This window comes from Pristiophorus japonicus, chromosome 14 (genome assembly GCF_044704955.1).
Source record: "Pristiophorus japonicus isolate sPriJap1 chromosome 14, sPriJap1.hap1, whole genome shotgun sequence".
NCBI classification, from domain to species: Eukaryota; Metazoa; Chordata; class Chondrichthyes; family Pristiophoridae; genus Pristiophorus; species Pristiophorus japonicus.
This window is the reverse complement of record NC_091990.1, coordinates 94,361,862-94,383,587: the sequence shown is the minus strand read 5'-3', so window position 1 is coordinate 94,383,587 and position 21,726 is coordinate 94,361,862. Positions and strand designations below refer to the sequence as shown.

General features: G+C 44.3%; 1 protein-coding gene across 1 annotated transcript in view; it reads right to left on the bottom strand.

Annotated features, from left to right (window-relative positions):
- LOC139279435 (N-acetyl-beta-glucosaminyl-glycoprotein 4-beta-N-acetylgalactosaminyltransferase 1-like) overlaps positions 1–21,726 on the bottom strand; it is a 980,786-nt gene that overhangs the window by 670,071 nt on the left and 288,989 nt on the right. The window contains exon 2 of the mRNA XM_070898559.1: positions 18,054–18,169. Within this exon, the coding sequence (XP_070754660.1) occupies positions 18,054–18,169 (116 nt within the window). The remainder of the gene's footprint in view (positions 1–18,053; positions 18,170–21,726) is intronic.

The following is a 21,726-nucleotide window of genomic DNA, read 5'->3' as shown; positions in this document are numbered from 1 at the left end:
AGGACTGCTCCTGGGCATAGCCAAGGTGGCCATCAACCGGTCCAGGCAGCGGGGGGTCGAGGGGGTCGTTCAGCCCGACTGCCTGTCTCTCTTCCGCGGTTACATCCGAGTCACAGTGTCCCTGGGGATGGAGCACGCGGTGTCCACCGGTACGCTTGTGGCCTTCCACGAGAGGTGGGTGCTGGAGGGACTGGAATGCATCATCACCCCCGGCAACCAAATTTTAATTTGATTGTAAAAGTTTAAAAGTTAATTTGTTTAATTTGCCAGTTTTAATGCCCCCATTAACAAGTGGGTACTTGATTTATGGGTTCACAAAAAGAATTGTGGAGCTGTTCCAGGCACTTGATTTAAAGTTTCTATTCAAATAGTTATAGAGCTGTTGAGTTGGGAGTGGCTTAGCCAGTCACGTGATGTTCACCAGACTCAATAAAATCCCAGCCAGTTGGGTTCAGGGGATCCACAATGAGGCAGGTGGTTGTGAGCCTAGTGGATGAACTGGTAATGTGTAGTGTGATTGTTAAACCTTTGCTACTAAACCAACTAGTTCTTAATAGCAATAAGAACATAAGAACATAAAAAATAGGAGCAGGAATAGGCCACCTGGCCCCTCAAGCCTGCTCTGCCATTTAATAAGTTCATGGCTGATCTGATCATGGACAGCTCCACTTCCCTGCTCGCTCCCATAATCCATTATTCCCTTATCGCTCAAAGATCTGTCCATCTCCGCCTTAAATATGTTCAATGACCCAGCCTCCACAGCTCTTTGGGGCAGAGAATTCCATAGATTTACAACCCTCTGAGAGAAGAAATTCTTCCTCATCTCAGTTTTAAATGGGCGGCCCCTTATTCTGAGACTGGGGGCAGAAGCAAAAGATAGAAAGAAGAAAAGTAAACGTGGAGGGGAGAGAAACCCAAGGCAAAAATCAAAAAAGGCCACATTACAGCAAAATTCTAAAGGGGCAAAGAGTGGTAAAAAGACAAGCCTGAAGGCTCTGTGCCTCAATGTGAGGAGTATTCATAATAAGGTGGACGAATTAACTGCACAGGCAGCAATTAATGAATAGGAAATAATTGGCATCTCGGAGACGTGGCTCCAGGGTGACCAAGGCTGGGAACTCAACATCCAGGGGTATTCAACATTCAGGAAGGATAGACAGAAAGGATAAGGAGGTGGGGTAGCGTTGCTGGTTAAAGAGGAAATTAAAAAAATAGTAAGGAAAGACATTAGCTTGGATGATGTGGCATCTGTATGGGTGGAGCTGCGGAATACCAAAGGGCAGAAAACGCTAGTGGGACTTGTGTACAGACCACCAAACAGTAGAAGTGAGGTTGGGGACCAAACAAGAAATTAGGGATCTGTGCAATAAAGGTATCATGGGCGACTTTAATCAATATTTAGATTGGGCGAACCAAACTGGTAACAATAACGTGGAGGAGGATTTCCTGCAGTGTATTAGGGATGGTTTTCTTGACCAATATGTCGAGGAACCAACTAGAGAACTGGCCATCCTAGACTGGGTGATGTGCAATGAGAAAGGACTAATTAGCAATCTTGTTGTGCGAGGCCCCCTGGGGAAGAGTGACCATAATATGTTAGAATTCTTTATTAAGATGGAGAGTGACACAGTTAATTCAGAGACTAGGGTCCTGAACTTAAGGAAAGGTAACTTCAATGGTAATAGACCGAGTGAATTGGCTAGAATAGACTGGCAAATGATACTTAAAGCGTTGACGGTGGATAGGCAATGGCAAACATTTACAGATCACATGGATAAACTTCAACAATTGTACATCCCTGTCTGGAGTAAATATAAAATAGGGAAGGTGGCTCGACCATGGCTAACAAGGGAAATTAAGGATAGTGTTAAATCCAAGGAAGAGGCCAGAAAAAGCAACAAACCTGAGGACTGGGAGAAATTTAGAGTTCAGCAGAGGAAGACAAAGGGTTTAATTAGGAGGGGGAAAATAGAGTATGAGAGGAAGCTTGTCGGGAACATAAAAACTGACTGCAAAAGCTTCTATGGATATGTGAAGAGAAAAAGATTAGTGAAGACAAATGTAGGTCCCTTGCAGTCAGATTCAGGTGAATTTATAATGGGGAACAAAGAACTGGCAGACCAGTTAAACAAATACTTTGGTTCTGTCTTCACGAAGGAAGACACAAATAACCTTCCGGAAATACTGGGGGACTGAGTATTTAGTGAGAAGGAAAACTGAAGGAAATCCTTATTAGGCGGGAAATTGTGCAAGGGAAATTGATGGGATTGAAGGCCGATAAATCCCCGGGGCCTGATAATCTGCATCCCAGAGTACTTAAGGAAGTGGCCCTAGAAATAGTGGATGCATTGGTGATCATTTTCCAACAGTCTATCAACTCTGGATCAGTTCCTATGGACTGGAGGGTAGCTAATGTAACACCACTTTTTAAAAAAAGGAGGGAGAGAGAAAACGGGTAATTATAAACCGGTTAGCCTCACATCAGTAGTGGGGAAAATGTTGGAATCAATTAGTAAAGATGAAATAGCAGCGCATTTGGAAAGCAGTGACAGGATTGGTCCAAGTCAGCATGGATTTATGAAAGCGAATTCATGCTTGACAAATCTTCTGGAATTTTTGAGGATGTAACTGGTAGAGTGGACAAGGGAGAACCAGTGGATGTGGTGTATTTGGACTTTCAAAAGGCTTTTGACAAGGTTCACACAAGAGATTGGTGTGCAAAATTAAAACACATGGTATTGGGGGTAATGTACTGACATGGATAGAGAACTGGTTGGCAGACAGGAAGCAGAGTGTCGGGATAAACGGGTCCTTTTCAGAATGGCAGGCAGTGACTAGTGGGGTGCCGCAGGGCTCAGTGCTGGGACCCCAGCTATTTACAATATACATTAATGATTTGATGAAGGAATTGAATGTAATATCTCCAAGTTTCCAGATGACACTAAGCTGGGTGGAGGTGTGAGCTGTGAAGAGGACGCTAAGAGGCTGCAGGGTGAATTGGACAAGTTAGGTGAGTGGGCAAATGCATGGCAGATGCAGTATAACTTGGATAAATGTGAGGTTGTCTACTTTGGGGGCAAAAACACGAAGGCAGAATATTATCTGAATGATGGCAGATTAGGAAAAGGGGAGGTGCAACAAGACCTGGGTGTCATAGTACATCAGTCATTGAAAGTTGGCATGAAGGTACAGCAGGCGGTGAAGAAGGCAAATGGCATGTTAGCCTTCATAGCTAGGAGATTTGAGTATAAGAGCAGGGAGGTCTTACTGCAGTTGTACAGGGCTTTGGTGAGGCCTCACCTGGAATATTGTGTTCGGTTTTGGTCTCCTAATCTGAGGAAGGACGTTCTTGCTATTGAGGGAGTGCAGCGAAGGTTCACCAGACTGATTCCTGGGATGGCAGGACTGACATATGAGGGGAGACTGGATCAACTAGGCCTGTATTCACTGGAGTTTAGAAGGATGAGAGGGGATCTTATAGAAACATATAAAATTCTGACGAGACTGGACTGGTTAGATGCAGGAAGAATGTTCCCGATGTTGGGGAAGTCCAGAACCAGGGGACACAGTCTAAGGATAAGGGGTAAGCCATTTAGGACTGAGATGAGGAGAAACTTCTTCACTCAGAGAGTTGTTAACCTGTGGAATTCCCTACCGCAGAGAGTTGTTGATGCCAGTTCATTGGATATATTCGAGAGGGAGTTAGATATGGCCCTTGCAGCTAAAGGGATCAAGGGGTTTGGAGAGAAAGAAGGAAAGGGGTACTGAGGTGAAAGATCAGCCATGATCTTATTGAATGGTGGTGCAGGCTCGAAGGGCTGAATGGCCTACTCCTGCACCTATTTTCTATATTTCTATGTTTCTATGAACAAAACAAATTGACTAAGGTAGCTTTGAGGAAGAGTTCATAGAGTGTATCTGGGATAATTTCCTTGACTAGTACATTGCGGAACCAACCCGGGAGTAGGCCATCTTTGATCTGATGCTGTGTAATGAGACAGGATTAATAAACGATCTCCAAGTAAAGGATCCTCTTGGAATAAGTGAAAATATGGTTGATTTTCAAATTCATTTGGGGGGGTGAGAAAGTTAGATCTCAAACCAGGGTCCTAAGCTTAAATAAAGGAGACTATAAAGGTATGAAAGTGGACTGGGAAAATAGATTAAAGTATGGGATGGTTGATGAGCAGTGGCAGACATTTAAGGAGATATTTCATAACTCACAACAAAAATATATCCCAATGAGAAGGAAAGACTGTATGAGAAGGGAACGCCTATAAGGCTAACTAAGGAAATAAGGGATGGTATCAAATTGAAAACAAGGGCTTACAATGTGGCCAAGACTAGTGGGAGGCCAGAGGATTGGGAAACTTTTAAAAGGCAGCAAAGAATGATTACAACATTATAAAGAGGGAAGATAGATTATGAAAGTAAACTGGCACAAAATGTTAAAACAGACATTAAGAGTTTCTGCAGGTATACAAAAAGGAAAAGAGTGGCTAAAGTAAATGTTGGTCCCCGAGAGAATGAGACTGGGGAATTAATAATGGGGAACAGGGAAATGGCGTTGAACAAAATTATTTTTTTTGTCTTTACAGTAAAAGACACTAAAAACATCCCAATAGTGGATAATCAAGGGGCTATAGGGAAGGAGGAACTTAATACAATCACTATCACTAAAGAAGTAGTACTCGGTAAAATAATGGGAGTAAAGACGGACAAGTCCCCTGGACCTGATTGTTTATATCCCTCGGGTCTTAAAAGAAATGGCTGCAGAGATAGTGGATGCATTGCTTGTAATCTACCAAAATTCCCTGGATTCTGGAGCAGTCCCAGCTGATTTGAAAACCGCAAATGTAACGCCCCTATTTAAAAAAGGAAGCAGACAAAAAGCAGGAAACTGTTGATCAGTTAGCCTAAAATCTGTCATTGAGAAAATGCTGCAGTCCATTATTGAGGAAGCCGTAACAGGACATTTGGAAAAACATAATTTTATCAAGCAGAGTCAGCATGGTTTTATGAAAGGGAAATCATGTTTGACAAATTTTCTGGAGTTCTTTGAGGATGTAACGAGCAGGGTGGATAAGGGGGAACCAGTGGATGCGGTGTATTTCGATTTCCAGAAGGCATTCGATAAGGTGCCACATAAAAGGTTACTGCACAAGATAAAAGTTCACGGGGTTGGGGGTAATATGTTAGCATGGATAGCGGATTGGTTAACTAACAGAAAACAGAGAGTCGGGATAAATGGGTCATTTTCCGGTTGTCAAACAGTGACTAGTGGGGTGCCACAGGGATCGGTGCTGGGGCTTCAACTATTTACAATCTATATTCATGACTTGGATGAAGGGACCGAGTGTAATGTAGCCAATTTTGATGATGATACAAAGATGAGTGGGAAAGCAAATTGTGAGGAGGACACAAAAAATCTGCAAAGGTATATAGACAGGCTAAGTGAGTGGACAAAAATTTTGCAGATGTAGTATAATGTTGGAAAATGTGAAGTTATCCACTTTGGCAGAAAAAATAGAAAAACAAATTATAATTTAAATGGAGAAAAATTGCAAAGTACTGCAGTAGAGACCTGGGTGTCCTTGTGCATGAATCACAAAAAGTTAGTATGCAGGTACAGCAAGTAATTAGGAAGGCAAATGGAATGTTGGCCTTTATTGCAAGGGGATAGAGAATAAAAGCAGAGAAGTCCTGCTACAACTGTACAGGGTATTGGTGAGGCCACACCTAGAGTACTGCATGCAGTTTTGGTCTCCATATTTAAGGAAGGTTATACTTGCATTGGAGGCTGTTCAGAGAAGGTCCACTAAGTTGATTCCAGAGATGAGGAGGTTGACTTATGAAGATAGGTTGAGTAGGTTGGGCCTATACTTATTGGAGTTCAGAAGAATGAGAGATGATCTTATCGAAACATATGAAATAATGAGGGGGCTCGACAAGGTGGATGCAGAGAGGATATTTCCACTCATAGGGGAAACTAAAACTAGGCGACATAGTCTCAGAATAAGGGGCCGCACATTTAAAACTGAGATGAGGAGGAATTTCTTCTCTCAGAGGGTTGTAAATCTATGGAATTCTCTGCCCCAGAGAGCTGTAGAGGCTGGGTCATTGAATATATTTAAGGTGGAGATAGTCAGATTTTTGAGCGATAAGAAATAAAGGGTTATGGGGAGCGGGCAAGGAAGTGGAGTTGAGTCCATGATCACGTCAGCCATGATCTTATTAAATGGCGGCGAACGCTCGAGGGGCTGTGTGGCCTACTCCTGCTCCTATTTCTTATGTTCAAAAAAGGAGTGAGCGATAAACCTTGTAAGTACAGATAAATTAGTCTCACATTACTGGTGGGAAAACTACTAGAGATCATTGTCAAGGACAAAATTAATTCTCAATCGGAGAAGCATTGGACAATAAGGGATAGTTAGCATGGATTGTTAAAGGTAAATCATGTATAACTAACCTGATTGAGTTCTTTGATGAAATAACAGAGAGGATTGAAGAAGGTAATGCAATAAATGTTGTCTATATCGACTTTCAAAAGGCATTTGATAAAGTCCTACATATCAGATTTGTTCGGAAAATAGAAGCATATGGTGTGAAAGGACGGTTGTGACATGGATATGTAATTTGCTAAGAGATAGGAGGCAGAGAGTAGTGGTGAATGGATGCTTTTCTGACTAGAGAGACGTATGCAGTGGGGTCCCCCAGGGGTCAGCATTGGGACCAATGCTTTTCTTGTTATATTACATGAACTGGACTTGGGTATAATGAGTACAATTTCAAAGTTTGCGGATTATATAAAACTTGGCAACATAGTAAATAGTGAACAGGATAGTAGCAGATTTCAGTAGGACATAGACAAACTGGTGATTTGGGCAAACACATGGCAAATGCATTTTAAGGATGAATTGATGCACTTTGGGAGAAACAACAGGCAGAGGCAGTTATAATCTTAATGGTACTATTTTAAGGGGGTGCAAGAGCAAAGGGACAGGAGGTGCATATTCACAAATCCTTGACGGGGGCAGAGCAAGTTAATCAGGCAGTTAAGAAAGCTTTGAAAATAGGGACATTGACTACAAAAACAAGAAGTCATGCTAAACCTTTACAAAACACTGGTTAAGCCCCATCTGGAGTATTGTGTACGATTCATGGCACCACACTTTAGAAAGGATATCAAGACCTTGCAGAGGGTTCACAGATGGTATATCGGGATGATACTAGAGATGAATGACTTCAGTTATGTGGAGAGATTGAAGAAACTGGGATTGTTCTCCTTAGAACAGAGAAGGTTAAGGGGAGACCTAATAGCAGTGTTCGAGGTTTTGACAGAGCAAGTAGGAGAGAAACTGTTTCCTCTGGCAAGTGACTTGGATGTGGGTGTACAGGGCACAATTTCAAAATTTGCAGATGATACAAAACTTGGAAGTATAGTGAATAGTGAAGAAACGAGTGATAGACTTCAAGAGGACATAGACAGGCTGGTGAAATGGGTGGACACGTGGCAGATGAAATTTAATGCTGCGTAGCTTCTAAAATGTGCAATTTTATGCATACGCAAAACTCTGAATGGGCCACACAGCCCATTAAAAGGACCGCGCCCCCAAATTTAAAATTAGGGGGAACATTGCTGATAACGCACCCACCCCCCAATCACCGACCCCTCCCGTGATCATCGAACGAACACACCCGACACTTCCAACTCCTCCACCCCGGCGAACTCTATCCTCAACAACCACTACACCTACCTGCTCCTTGGCTGCTGTCTTGTGCTGCAATATCTTCCTGCCGGACAGGCAGCCAAGCCTGTCAATTAGCCTGGCTTCCAGGTGAGGATTCTGTTTAAAAATGAAACATGCACGCAAGCCACACACAATGCAACGGCTCTACAACCTTGTGAACATACTCAGTGCATACATTACACTAACCACCGCCCCATGACATTTACCATCGTCGAATCCCACACCATCTACATCCTGGGGGTCACCATTGACCAGAAACTTAACTGGTTCAGCCACACAAATACTGTGGCAATAAAAGCAGGTCAGAGGCTGGTTATTCAGCGGCGAGCGTCTCACCTCCTGACTCACAAAAGACTTTCTACCATCTACAAGGAAGAGCTCAGCAGTGTAATGGAAGGATCACCACCAACACCTTCTCATGGGCAAGTAGCTATGGGCAACAAAGTGTGCTGCAACCAAGGTTTGATACAGGTTTAGTATAATTTCCCTACTTTTCAATTCTATACATCTAGAAATAAACCCTAGTGCTTAGTTTGCTTTTTTTTATGGCCTTGCTAAGCTGTGGCACAACTTTCAGTGATTGGTCTATTTGTACTCTGAGACCCCTTTGTTCCTCTACCCCACCTGGACTTGCACCCTCCATGAAAAATGTTCCATTCCCGCCACATCCTTCACCTTCACAAACACAAGGTTCACACAAATAAAACCAACACAGTCAACTATTTTTTTTTAAACATTCTTCCCAGTTCCCAATTACTGGGATGATATTCTGTTTATTCACAGCAGAGATTCAGAATATGACACTGTTCTTCACCCCAGGTCCTGGTTCGACAATTGGGACTGAGTCTCCGCTGTGAGAACTCGGATCACTGCGACAAGGAATGCCACTGAGAAGAAGAGTTTTGCTATTACCGAGCTTGGTGTAAGCTACGGCAGATTGATTATGTGTAGCTGCAGCTTTACTGTGAGCAGGTACTCTGCCACCACTATATTACTGCAGCCGTCTCAGTAAAGAAGGTCACCGTCATTAAACTGACTCCAGAAGAGCATTACAGTGAGCAACAGAAGGAAGAGAAAAGTCATTTTGGAGATAGTGAGCCCGCTAATTAAAGTTAGGTGAGGTTTTGTCCACTTAGTACACCTTAGTCATAATGCAAAATGGTGACAATGTTTGTTTTGCTCCTGGTGGTATTTTTAGTAATTATTGTTAACTAGCATTATTTATCAATGGCATTAATAGGCATCGAGTTGTGTGTGTTGGAATTAATATGCTGTTGGTGCCTGATGGACCACACAGGTGCTTTTAACTTCCATTCTGCCTCATTTCCCACATTACAAGTAACTACTCTTCAAAAGTATTTCATTGGCTGTGAAGCACTTTGGGACGTCCTGAGGTTGTGAAAGGCACTATATAAATGCAAGTTCCTTCTTTTAAAAGGAGCATCTTAGAACTGGCAGAATTAATGCACCTCAGCTCCAATAATGTGAGCTCCGGAACCCCATTTGCACAGGACCCTTTACCTCATAAGCACTAGCTATATATATATATATATATATATATATAAATATGTGCAAATTCTTTCTTTCTTTCTTATTTCCTGCTCTTATAGTTGGCACATACATTCCTGAAACCAAAACTTAGTGCAGGTGAGCGATTTCTTCAGTGCAGCAAGATTACAGTTGGGCTTTATTCAGAGAGCACAGCGAGATTAAAGATCAATGGCTCCTTCTGTTTCCAGATGTGGCCTCCCACCCTGGAGGTTACTGTGCCTGCCTGTCTATTTTGTCATCATTAATCACTCACCCTGGAGGCTATTGCATTTACCTGAATGCCTCCCTTCTCCCTCTACATATATTGAGGTTTCCTGTTTCGAGGTGACTGCTCTGACTGCAGTAATCACTTCCACTCAGGCTGAAGATGAACCAATTACATTTCAGGTGGGAAGCAACAATTAGCGTTAAAAACAGTGTAACCTTATGTTTAAAAATACCAACAACACTGAGATAAAACTTTATCAACTCCAAAGTATTTGCAAGAATATACGCAGTGGTCTTGTGCTTTTAGCTTTTAGAGAGCAGGGATGTAGCACCTCTCCTTCTCCATGGAACAGTGTGGTAGAACTCAGAGGCTAAGTCCCCGGTCACAGCCTTCTGCAATATGATTTTCTTGAGCAAACCACTAGTGACTGACACAAGTAAAACAGCATGGTTAAATATCAATGGCTCCTCCCCTCCAACGCAAGCTTTCTTGTCTTTCATTATTGTATCAATACTACTTTAATGTCAGTGGGGGAACGGTAGCATAGAGGTTCCGTTACTGGACTAGTAATCCAGAAGCCTGGACTAATGATCTGGAGACATGAGTTTAAATCCCACCACAACAGTTGGGGAATTTAAATTCAGTTAATTAAATAAATCTCGAACTTTATTAAAAAAGCTAGTATCAATAATGCTGACCATGAAACTACCATAAAAACACTTGTTTATTAATGTCCCTTAGGGAAGGAAATCTGCCATCCTTACCCGGTCTGGCCTACATGTGACTCCAGACCCACAGCAATGTGATTGACTCTTAACTGCCCTCTGAAATGGCAAGCCACTCAGTTAAGGGTAATTAGAGATGGGCAATAAATGCTGGCCTTGCCAGCGACAACCACATCCCGTGAATGAATTTTTTAAAAGCCTGAACTTTACTCTCGCACTCCTCTCCAATCTCCATCCAATATGCTGTTCCTCTTTCTTGCACCTTCACTATTTTGAGTTCAAGAGTCAACATGCATTCTCCTACTCTGACTCATTCTTTCTCAACACATAACAACTGTGAAATTCTTTATCTCTCTCAATTTTCCTTTCTTCCTACAACCTACAGATATTTAAGAAAGGAGGGAGAGACAGAGAAAACGGAGAACTACAGACCAGTTAACCTGACATCGGTAGTAGGGAAAATGCTAGAATATTTTTATTAAGGACGTGGTAACAGGGAACTTAGAAAATAATAATAGGATTGTGCAGAGTCAACATGGATTTATGAACGGGAAATCATGTTTGACAAATCTGTTAGAGTTTTTTGAGGTTGTAACTGGCAGAATAGATAAGATGGAACGAGTGGATATGGTATTTGGATTTTCCGAAGGCATTTGGGAAGGTGCCACACAAGAGGTTGTTAAATAACATTAGGGCTCACGGGATTGGTGTAATATATTAGCATAGATTGAGGATTGGTTAATGGACTGAAAGCAGAGAGGAGGAATAAACGGGTCATTTTCGGGTTGGCAGGCTGTAACTAGCAAGGATCAGTGCTTGGGGCTCAGCTATTCACAAACTATATCAATGATTTGGATGAGCAGACCAAATATAATATATCCAAGTTTGCTGATAATACAAAGCTAGGTGGGAATGTACGATGTGACGAGAATGCAAAGATGCTTCAAGGAGATGTAGACAGGTTAATTGAGTCAACAAGAACATGGCAAATGGAATATAGAGCCCAAGTTTCCACATGATTTGCGCCTGATTTTTAGGAGCAACTGGTGGAGAACGGACTATCTTAGAAATCGCAATTCTGCATATTTTTTTTTCTGCAGTTCTAGTCAGGTAGAACAGTTCCACTTTGGCCTGATTTCAAAGTTTCCACAGTGAAAACGTACTCCAAACTAACTTAGAATGGAGCAAGTGAAGATTTTTGTAGAACTGAAAAAACCTGTTCTACACATTAAAAAATCAGGCGCAGGTTACAAATTAGGCGTCCAGAACGAGGTGGGGGGGGGGGAAGGGAAGTCATTAAATTCGAGAATAAATCCTTATTTATACTTATACAAATATTATACAAATAAATCCAACCTGAATAAATATTTATAAGCAAAGAAAAATTTAAATAAACCATCTTCCTACCTGTGTGAAAGTGCTTCAGGCAGGCCTTTCGGGACCGAAGGCTGAACGGGCTAGCCAAAGACTTCGGGCAGGGCCCGTCCCCAGCACCAGATTTACAGGTAGGAGGTTCGGGTCGGGTCGGGTCGGTTCGGTTCGGTTCGGGGGGAGAGAGAGGGAGAGAGAGAGAGAGAGGGGGGGGGGAGGGAGGGAGAGAGAGGGGGTGGTCAGGTCGGGGAGGGGGGGGGTCAGGTCGGGAAGGGGGAGGTCAGGTCGGATCCAGTCCGGGGGCGGGGGCGGGGGGGGGAGCGGGAGCGCGGGTCGGGTCCGGAGGTGGGGGGGAGCGGGAGTCGGGTCGGGGGGCTGGAGCGGGAGTCGGGTCGGGTCCAGTCGGGGGGGAGTTGGAGCGGGAGTCGGGTCCGATCCGGTCCGGGGGGGCGGGGGGGAGCGGGAGCGGGAATCGGGTCGGGTCCAGTCCGGGGGGTGGGGGGAGGGGGGAGCGGGTGTCGGGTCTGGTCCGGGGGGGGGGGAAAGCAGGAGCTGGCCGTGGGAGGAGCCTTATTCACGCAGCCCCAGTGAGGCCATTCGGCCAGGGCTAGGGGCTGCGTGCTTCGGGCCCCTCCCACACAGTTTTGGGCGCCTGGAGCTACTGCACTTGCGTGCCCACTGTAGCGCGCATGTGCAGAGGTCCCGGCACCGTTTTCGGCGCAGGGACCTGGCTCTGCCCCCCTACAGCTCCTGCTGCGCTGCGCCGAGGGCCAGAGGACCTGCAGGGAGGTGGAGAATACGGAGGATTTTTTTAGGCGCACTTTGTAGCGCGAAAAACGGGCGTCCAGGTCGGGACTGCGCCGTTCTAGGCGCGTGTGGAAACTTGGGCCCATAATGTGGAGAAATGTGAAGTTATCCATTTTGGTCATAAAAATAAAAAAGCAGAATATTTTTTAAATGGTGAGAGATTGGGAAATGTTAGTGTTCAGAGGGTCCTGGGTGTCCTTGTAAACGAATCACTGAAAATTAACATGCAGGTACAGCAAGCAATTAGGAAAGCAAATGGTATATTGGCCTTTATTACAAGAAGAATTGAATATAAGAATAAAGAGGGTAGAAATTGCCCCTATTTTTAAGCCCCATTACCACCTCTAAGAATCGGTAACGGGACGGGAAGGCCTTTCTGCCCCAGGGCAGATGTCAGATGCGACCGATCTGCAATTTCCCCCGGGATAGGGGCAACGGAAACGGCTTTCTGCCACGCCCTGTCTTTCCTGCCCGGCGCTGACCACTTTTTCATGCATGGTCGGTGCCCCCGACAGCTTCGCAGGGCGCGAAGTAGCAAGTGGCTGAGGGCTGTGGCTGTCCTGAAAGGGGAGGGCGTACCGCCATAGCCGCCATTTTGTTTTGTCGGGCCGACTGACAATGGCGGCCTATTGGGTGCTGGGCCACTGGCCTGGCTGAACCCCTCCCTCGTAGCGCAGTGGGCACTGTGGAAGCCTCTCTAGGCCTTGCAGCGTCCCTCTCCTTTAAGTGAAGTGGAGGGACATTGCGACAACTTAGTGCGATGCGGCACGTCAGCGTTGCGCCGACATCATTAGCACCATGCTGATGTGGTCAGCATGGCACTGATGGACACCGCCCCGATCCCTCGCCACTACCGCCTCCAACAGCGCCCCAAAGTGCTGGGAGGCATTATGTGATTTAAGGAGCCCAATTTCCCACCTTGCCCCCCCCGCCCCCGCCACGTCCTGCAGGGCAGTAATAATTCAAATAATTCAAATTATCCATCCAAAGCGAGGCAGAGGGTGATTCCCTCCCCACCTCCCCCCCGCCCCCCCCCCCCCACCAAGCTGTCTTACTGCAATTAAATAGGGTTAAGGTGTTACCACACCTGGAGTATTGTGTACAGTGTTTTGGTCTCCTTACCCAAGGATAGACTTGCCATAGAGGGAGCGCAACGAAGGTTCATCGGACTGATTCCTTGGATGGGGTGATTGTCCTATGAGGAGAGATTGAGTAGACTAGGCCTATATTTTCTAGAGTTTAGAAGAATGTGAGGTGATCGCATTGAAACATACAAAATTCTTAAAGAGCTTGACATGCGAGATGCAGGGAGGATGTTTCCCTCTGGCTGGGGAGTCTAGACCTTCTTCTGGGTCACAGTCTCAGAATAAGGGTTTGGCCATTTAAGACTGAGATGTGGAGAAATTTCTTCACTCAGAGAGTGGTGAATATTTGGAATTCTCTGCCCCAGAGGGCTGTGGAGGCTCAGTCGTTGAGTACATGTAAGACAGAGATCGATAGATTTTCAGATATTTAGAGAATCAAGGGATATGGGAATAGTGCAGGAAAATGGAGTTGAGGTAGAAGATCAGCCATGATCTTACTGAATGGTGGAGCAGGCTCAAGGGGCCGAATGGTCTACTCCTGCTCCTATGTCTTATGTTCTTACCATTATTTCCTAATTTACCTCATCTTTCCGCCTACTCTTTTCAACCTTGCTGAGGTCCTACACTATGGGCCTTAGACATTCTCCTCTGTATTTTAACAGATAAACGAACAATGATCATTACAGCTAGATCTAGTGGACTGCAGTACTCTAAAATCAGCAGTGCTATTTCAGGAGCTTATCGTGTTTTACAATTTTCAGTATTGGCTCAAAAGGGAGATGCCAGCTACAAAGATGCTGTTGCCTCCTGCATGAATGGTGAAAACAGCTATAAAATTCACTGTGTTTCTGCTTGATAAAGCAGATGGCAAGGACAATCTACAGCTAGTCTGCTTGGATTGTTCTTCTGTTGACTGATCACAGAGCATTCCTGGTGAAATATAGATGCTTTGTATATTTGCATCATTAGAGCGTACTGGGAGTGAAGTTCAGGGGTCAAAACATAAAAAAATGAAACACAAAACGCTTCTGAGATAGGACCTGGAAAGAAAAAATGAAAAGTGAATACAATTTATGGGGGACAACGTTTTTTGCTTTGTCCCCATGTACAGTATTGTTTACATCAAATATGAAGAAATATATCAGAAATTTTATACATTGCCTTATTTGATTTAGTTATGTGTCCAACTATAACTAGGAGCTCAATTTTCCTTAATGCCGTTTTTTGGCGTACTGCAAGAGGTCCGCCCGTCTTTTTTGGACCCAACTACTCCAAAAAAAATAACTAGCAAGTTTCCACGTTCTATTTTTTGAAATTTGTGCCACGCAGCCTGTCCTTTAGCTTCGGGAGTGGGGGGGTGGGGCCTAATGTCTGCGCTGAAACACGATGCCCCCCTTCTGCGCATGCGCGACAAAAAACAGGATGTTTTTGACATGATTGCTATGGGCGCACATGCCCAGTACAGCTCCCGGTCTGCAGTCGGTCATTCTTAAAGAGCCAGTTGTGTGTGAGAACTTTAATTCTCATTGGAAAAATAGGAGCTGCAGTACAAGATGCAACGCGGTTCAAGGACCAAGAATTTCTTACAGGATGAAGTGGAGGCGCTGGTTACTGTAATTAAGGCCAGATGGCACGAGCTGGACACCAGCAGAGGTCACATAAAAGTTTCACCAAAAGAAATGCAGAAACTCTGGAACCAACTTACAGAAAATTACTGTGCAATGGTGACCACTCCGCGGTCTGGAGGCCAGTGCAAAAAGAAGTGGCAGGACCTGGGTCAAGTAGTTAGTGTAATATTTTCATTTATTCAATGGAATTGCAATTGTAAATGTGACCATCTGTATATGTCCCACCCAGCAGAAAGACACCCTCTCTAAAAAGTTTTATTTTCATTTTTGTGGAGGAAGGTGGCATGCAACAAAAGGGAAAGAACAGGACGAGGCCCGGCAAATCTGCACCCACTGACACCCTTGGAAGACAGGGTCGCTGCTTTGATGGGTCCTGCCTGGAGAAAAGCAACTACCACTGCACAAGCTAGGCCCACACTCAAGGGAGAGGGGAAGTCCTGCAAATTCCACAGTCTGGCTTTGCTAAATGTTAAGTACTGCGCGGGCTGGCCATGCATCGATTTATGGGGATGTCTCCTGCAGCTAAACTTCAGTTGATGCAATGTGCTATCATTCATCGTGATCCTTCAAATCAGCCTGCTGCCTGCGCTGTGTGAGCCTACTCATGTCACCCTGCCCCCTCCTCTGCTGCTAAGCATTTGTCGCTCATAGAGGGGGGAGTCAGAAAGGGGGCCGAGAAAGCGTAGGAGAGAGAGTAGGGCAGTGAGAGTCTGGGAGGAGGTAGAGCATGGGAGAGGAAGGGAGAGAGAGAGAGAGAGAGAAAGGGGAAACTCAGGGAGAGGATGTCAGGAACTCGGTTGGCAGGGGAGGGGGGTGGGATAAACAGCAAGGAGAGCACAGTGGGGATGGGATAAGAATATTATCCACATCAAAAGGGGGGGGAGGCGGTTGAGAGCAAGAACGTGATCCAGATTGTAAGACGGATCACGTTTTTCAACCCCACCCTCTTTAAACCCGCAACACGATCTCCCTCTCCTCCCCCTATACCTGGTTGATTTCTCGGAAAGCTCGGTGTGTGTGTGGCAAGTGACATCTTTGGATTGGATAAATCCGGAAGTCACGACACTGTCAATATTCACTTAACACCCAATAAACCTGTTAACTTGAATGGATATGGCAGACAACTGGTTTAGCCATTCATCGCCAGATTTGGCTGGACCACATAAAGCACTATTGGGTCCTGCTCTCATCTGCCAAAAGTGCTCAATATTGCAAAATCATTTTTGAATTTAAAGATAAACCCCCAGCTTCTATTTTTCACTGCTAAACGTCTTTTTAAGCCCCTCTCCCCGGTCTCCACCCTCACCTCTGACAATAAGTGTGAGGAGCTCATGGACTTCTTTGTCTCTAAGATTGAAAGCATCCGATCAGCTGCCTCTGCCTTCCCACCGGGCCAAACTTCCTCTATGGATCCCCCTGCCCTAGCCCTGGCCTCACATCTTTCTGAAGTTTCTCTCCGATTTCCCCTCATTACCTTTCCGAACTCATCCAGTCCATGGGACCCACTTCCTGCTCCCTTGACCATATTCCCACCAAACTGCTGACCACCCAACTTCCTTTTCTGGCTCCCGTTAGCTGACATCTGAATCTACCTGAACTCCCAACTACCCAAACTCGCCAAAACTCTCTAGCCGCAAGGTCTCTTGAAGCTCCAACTCATGCCAACTTAAAGCTCCTCCAACTGCCCACAGTCTTCCTTTGGTTTTCCTTTCCCCCGGTAGTGATATCTGATCTCTGCGTGTACTTTTCCGCAATACTGGCTCAGCTCCATGTCGCTGGTTCCTGTGGGCCATGGAGCACCCACATCTGAGAAACCAAGAGACAACCTGCTCCGAGGCCACCGAGGCTCTCCGCCAACTGCTGAGAGCTGTTCAGAGCATTCCAGTGGGGGAATCCACTCCCCATCGATAGATGGCTAGCCTCTTCAGAGCTGCAAGGCTGAGATCAGGAACTCAGCAGCATGATGCTCCACTCCTTTGAAAATTTGAACAAAAGCAATCTTTTAAGTCATGTGCAGCATGTATATGGCATGCCATTTCTGTAAGAGGTGAAGAAGAAAACTGTAACAATCGGAAGATGATTTGATTTTGGTGAGCTACTGAAATCTGAACAACACAACCATTTTGGCCATCTGGATTGAACCATGCAGTCTGTCACACAATTACTAAAAACAAGATTTTGGAATTGGAGGAACAGTAGTCCAAGTTATGACACTTGGACTAACAACCCAGATGTGATTAATTTAAAGTCCACAATAGAAAGCCGTAAAATTGAATTCAATAATTGTTGCAAAAATCCAACGAGCTCACTGATGCCCTATTTGAAAAGGAATGTGTCACCCCTACCTGGTCTGGTCTACATGTGCCTCCAGTCTCACATTATGTGGTTGACACTTACTGCACTCAGGACAATTAGGGATGGTCAATCAATACTGTCCGTGAGTACTGCTTCAAATCCCAACAGAAAATAAAATACGAGGAGCTGAAGTATTGAACTCATTAAAATGTTCGACAGCCTCTCGCTGCAATTGATATTAAAGTTTTAATCGCAAAGATCAATTTCAGACGCACAGTTTATGTTCCTGTGCCACTAACCACTACTGCTTCATTCCTCTCCCCTCCCTCCTGGGTTCCATGCTCTCAAATTAATTGGAACCCAGGAGGGAAGAACATACTGAATTATAATTGACCCACTGCAGAAAGTTCAATATCACTGTGATGAATGGCAACGTGGAGGTTCTGCTTTAGAAACTGATTGTCTTTCTCTACTTCCTACGTATGGATCGTGGGGAGGGAGAGGGAATTTACCTTACAATGGACAGGGAAATTATTTTGTGACGACTTTGGGTCACTGCAGCATTAGGCACTGAGATAGAGAAGCATGGCTCAGGCTTTTTTTCTCAAAGAAACTGTTCAAAAGTCACTAACCATCTGTTCATCCTCCTGACTATCGCTGGAGTCGTCAATCTTCCTTTTGTTGGTCGCAGTATGGATAGAGCCAGCTCTCCTGCCAGTATCAGTAGCTTCACTCAGCTTCTCTGCATCTGCAAGGAAATCAGCAATGGAGATAATTAGCAGCTGAGAAGAGAAGTCTGATTTAGGTCTCCATTGATTTTCACACTGGAGCATGGCCAATTCTTCGACTGACTCAGTTAAAAAACAAAACCAAGAACTTTTCTTCCAAAATTCCCCTTACAAATGAACATGCCATGTGACCATTCAGCCCATCAATGTTTACTCTCACTGTGTAATGATGCAATCTCATGCATCATTCACTCCAACCACCTGGGGAGGCAAATATCAAAGGAGGGAGAAAACTAAAACTAAGTGATTTCAGGAACATTTCTGGGAAATTTCTGCCCGACTCGCTAAGGAAATCATTCATGCTCAAGGATTCCACAGTTACTTATGATGTATCCCTAGATATACTTAACTCGCTCCACCCCAGTGTGTTCCAATGTCCTTCAGAACATCAGGCTGTACAAGACCCAGAAAGGCTATTTCAGTTCATCAGGCACAAAGATCACAGATTCATGCACAACTTGATCTTGCATGTCTTTAATATCATCATCTGATAAAAATGTATTCATCACTTTCCTGAAATTCAGAACATTCTCCACTTCCACTGACTCACTACATAGGCTGTTCCACATATTCACCACCCTCTGTGTGAAGAAGTTATATTTTAACTCTGTCTTCATCCTTTCTCATCCATATCCTTTGATTCTTGAGCTTGTGATAATATTAAACATTGGGATGAAATCTATCTTTTCCTTTTAGGACCTTGAATACCACAATGGGGATCTCCTCTAAGCTGACTTTTTCCCCAGTGTAAACATCCCTACTCCTCATAGTCATTTCTCGCAACTCAGGTGCCCAATTCTACTTATCAACTTAGTTCTTCTCTGTACTCTGCCAGGATTTTCCCCAATATCATCTATATGCAGACTTTGATTTTGTTTTGCTCTCCTTCCTGTGCCTATTGCAATCTGGATAAGGAAGTAGAACAGTCTCCTCTCAGGCCTCTAGATAATGCTGTTAAAACTACTTGTCAGCTAGATGTTTACAAGAGAAACCCCAACTGACTTGCCTGCTAGTGCTGTCATGCAGAAGAAGCTGGTATTTACTTGGTGCCTTCCTGAGGGATACAGCTGAGATCATATGAAGTATTTGAGGTACAACCCACCTCTGACCTCACCAGTACATAGAATAGTAGAATAGTATATCAACATACTGCACTACCACACCAGCTCTATGTTTAATATTTCTTAATAAAAGAAAATCCCTTCAATCAGATGCAGAAGAGTAATTAGCTCAAAATGTGTTGGAGAATAAGCTGTGAGGTTCAAATAAAGGAGTTATTACTTTTTCAAAAATAAGGAAGCGACATCAACTTGCAAAATAAATTACACATGTTTAATCCTTTGTTAAGGCTTAAACAGAGTATGCACAATGGCATTGATGTAGTGCATCATTGCAACTCTTTCATTTGAGAAGCTTGGTGAAGCCTCAAGGTCCATGGTGCAGGGCACAACCAAGGTCAAAAACAGTAGCAGAAGAGACAAAGTAAATCAAGAAAGAGCGATCAATTGATTCCAAACTTGGGTTTTAAAAACCTCTAGATTATAGAAAGTAAGATTGAAGGAGCCAAAAAGTCAGACAGTTTTGAGATCCTGGGAACAGAATTCTTGTCCATTTTTTTAGGAACCTGTAAAAAGGATGTAATGAGAATGAGGCTGATTCTTCCACACACTCTGTACATCTTGTATGGTTGTAGGTTCAATTTATTCACCAGCTGAATAAATGATCAGAGGAAACTACCTAGAACAGAAATCTCTGAAATGTATCCCTCGCCCTTAAAGTAATCTACTAAAATTCCTTGTGACCAATCTAGCTAGTTGAATTGCATAGATGACAATCCATTGGCCAGAACAGGATTAAAACCATAGTGTTACATGTCATTTTCGATCTTCTATGTACAATATTTCACAGTGTTCTTATCCATATAGTTGCTCAATCCTGTTTAATGGTGTTAAATCAGCACAGTCCTCATTTATTTTTGATAGCTCCCACATTTGTGAAAGGGAAATCATGCTTGACAAATCTTCTGGAATTTTTTGAGGATGTTTCCAGTAGAGTGGATAAGGGAGAACCAGTTGATGTGGTATATTTGGACTTTCAGAAGGCGTTCGACAAGGTCCCACACAAGAGATTGATGTGCAAAGTTAGAGCACATGGGATTGGGGGTAGTGTACTGACATGGATTGAGAACTGGTTGTCAGACAGGAAGCAAAGAGTAGGAGTAAATGGGTACTTTTCAGAATGGCAGGCAGTGACTAGTGGGGTACCGCAAGGTTCTGTGCTAGGGCCCCAGCTGTTTACACTGTACATTAATGATTTAGATGAGGGGATTAAATGTAGTATCTCCAAATTTGCGGATGACACTAAGTTGGGTGGCAGTGTGAGCTGCGAGGAGGATGCTGTGAGGCTGCAGAGCGACTTGGATAGGTTAGGTGAGTGGGCAAATGCATGGCAGATGAAGTATAATGTGGATAAATGTGAGGTTATCCACTTTGGTGGTAAAAACAGAGAGACAGACTATTATCTGAATGGTGACAGATTAGGAAAAGGGGAGGTGCAAAGAGACCTGGGTGTCATGGTACATCAGTCATTGAAGGTTGGCATGCAGGTGCAGCAGGCGGTTAAGAAAGCAAATGGCATGTTGGCCTTCATAGCAAGGGGATTTGAGTACAGGGGCAGGGAGGTGTTGCTACAGTTGTACAGGGCATTGGTGAGGCCACACCTGGAGTATTGTGTACAGTTTTGGTCTCCTAACCTGAGGAAGGACATTCTTGCTATTGAGGGAGTGCAGCGAAGGTTCACCAGACTGATTCCCGGGATGGCGGGACTGACCTATCAAGAAAGACTGGATCAACTGGGCTTGTATTCACTGGAGTTCAGAAGAATGAGAGGGGACCTCATAGAAACATATAAAATTCTGACGGGGTTAGACAGGTTAGATGCAGGAAGAATGTTCCCAATGTTGGGGAAGTCCAGAACCAGGGGTCACAGTCTAAGGATAAGGGGTAAGCCATTTAGGACCGAGATGCGGAGGAACTTCTTCACACAGAGAGTGGTGAACCTGTGGAATTCTCTACCACAGAAAGTTGTTGAGGCCAATTCACTAAATATATTCAAAAAGGAGTTAGATGAGGTCCTTACTGCTAGGGGGATCAAGGGGTATGGCGAGAAAGCAGGAATGGGGTACTGAAGTTGAATGTTCAGCCATGAACTCATTGAATGGCGGTGCAGGCTAGAAGGGCCGAATGGCCTACTCCTGCACCTATTTTCTATGTTTCTATGTTTCTATCTCGACTACTCTGTGAGAGTAAAATAATCTCTTTGAAATGTGTCAGTTTTGCATTCGTGCCATCCATCCTATGGTCGCAACTCAGATGAAATAATTGACTTACATGGAACAATAATGTTTTTTTTACAGCTACAGTATTTGAAAGACTTGGAACAACCTCTCTCAGCTATGAAATTCCCCAGCACAATAACGCAGCCTTTCTACACCAAGTATGCATGGTATGAATTTCTC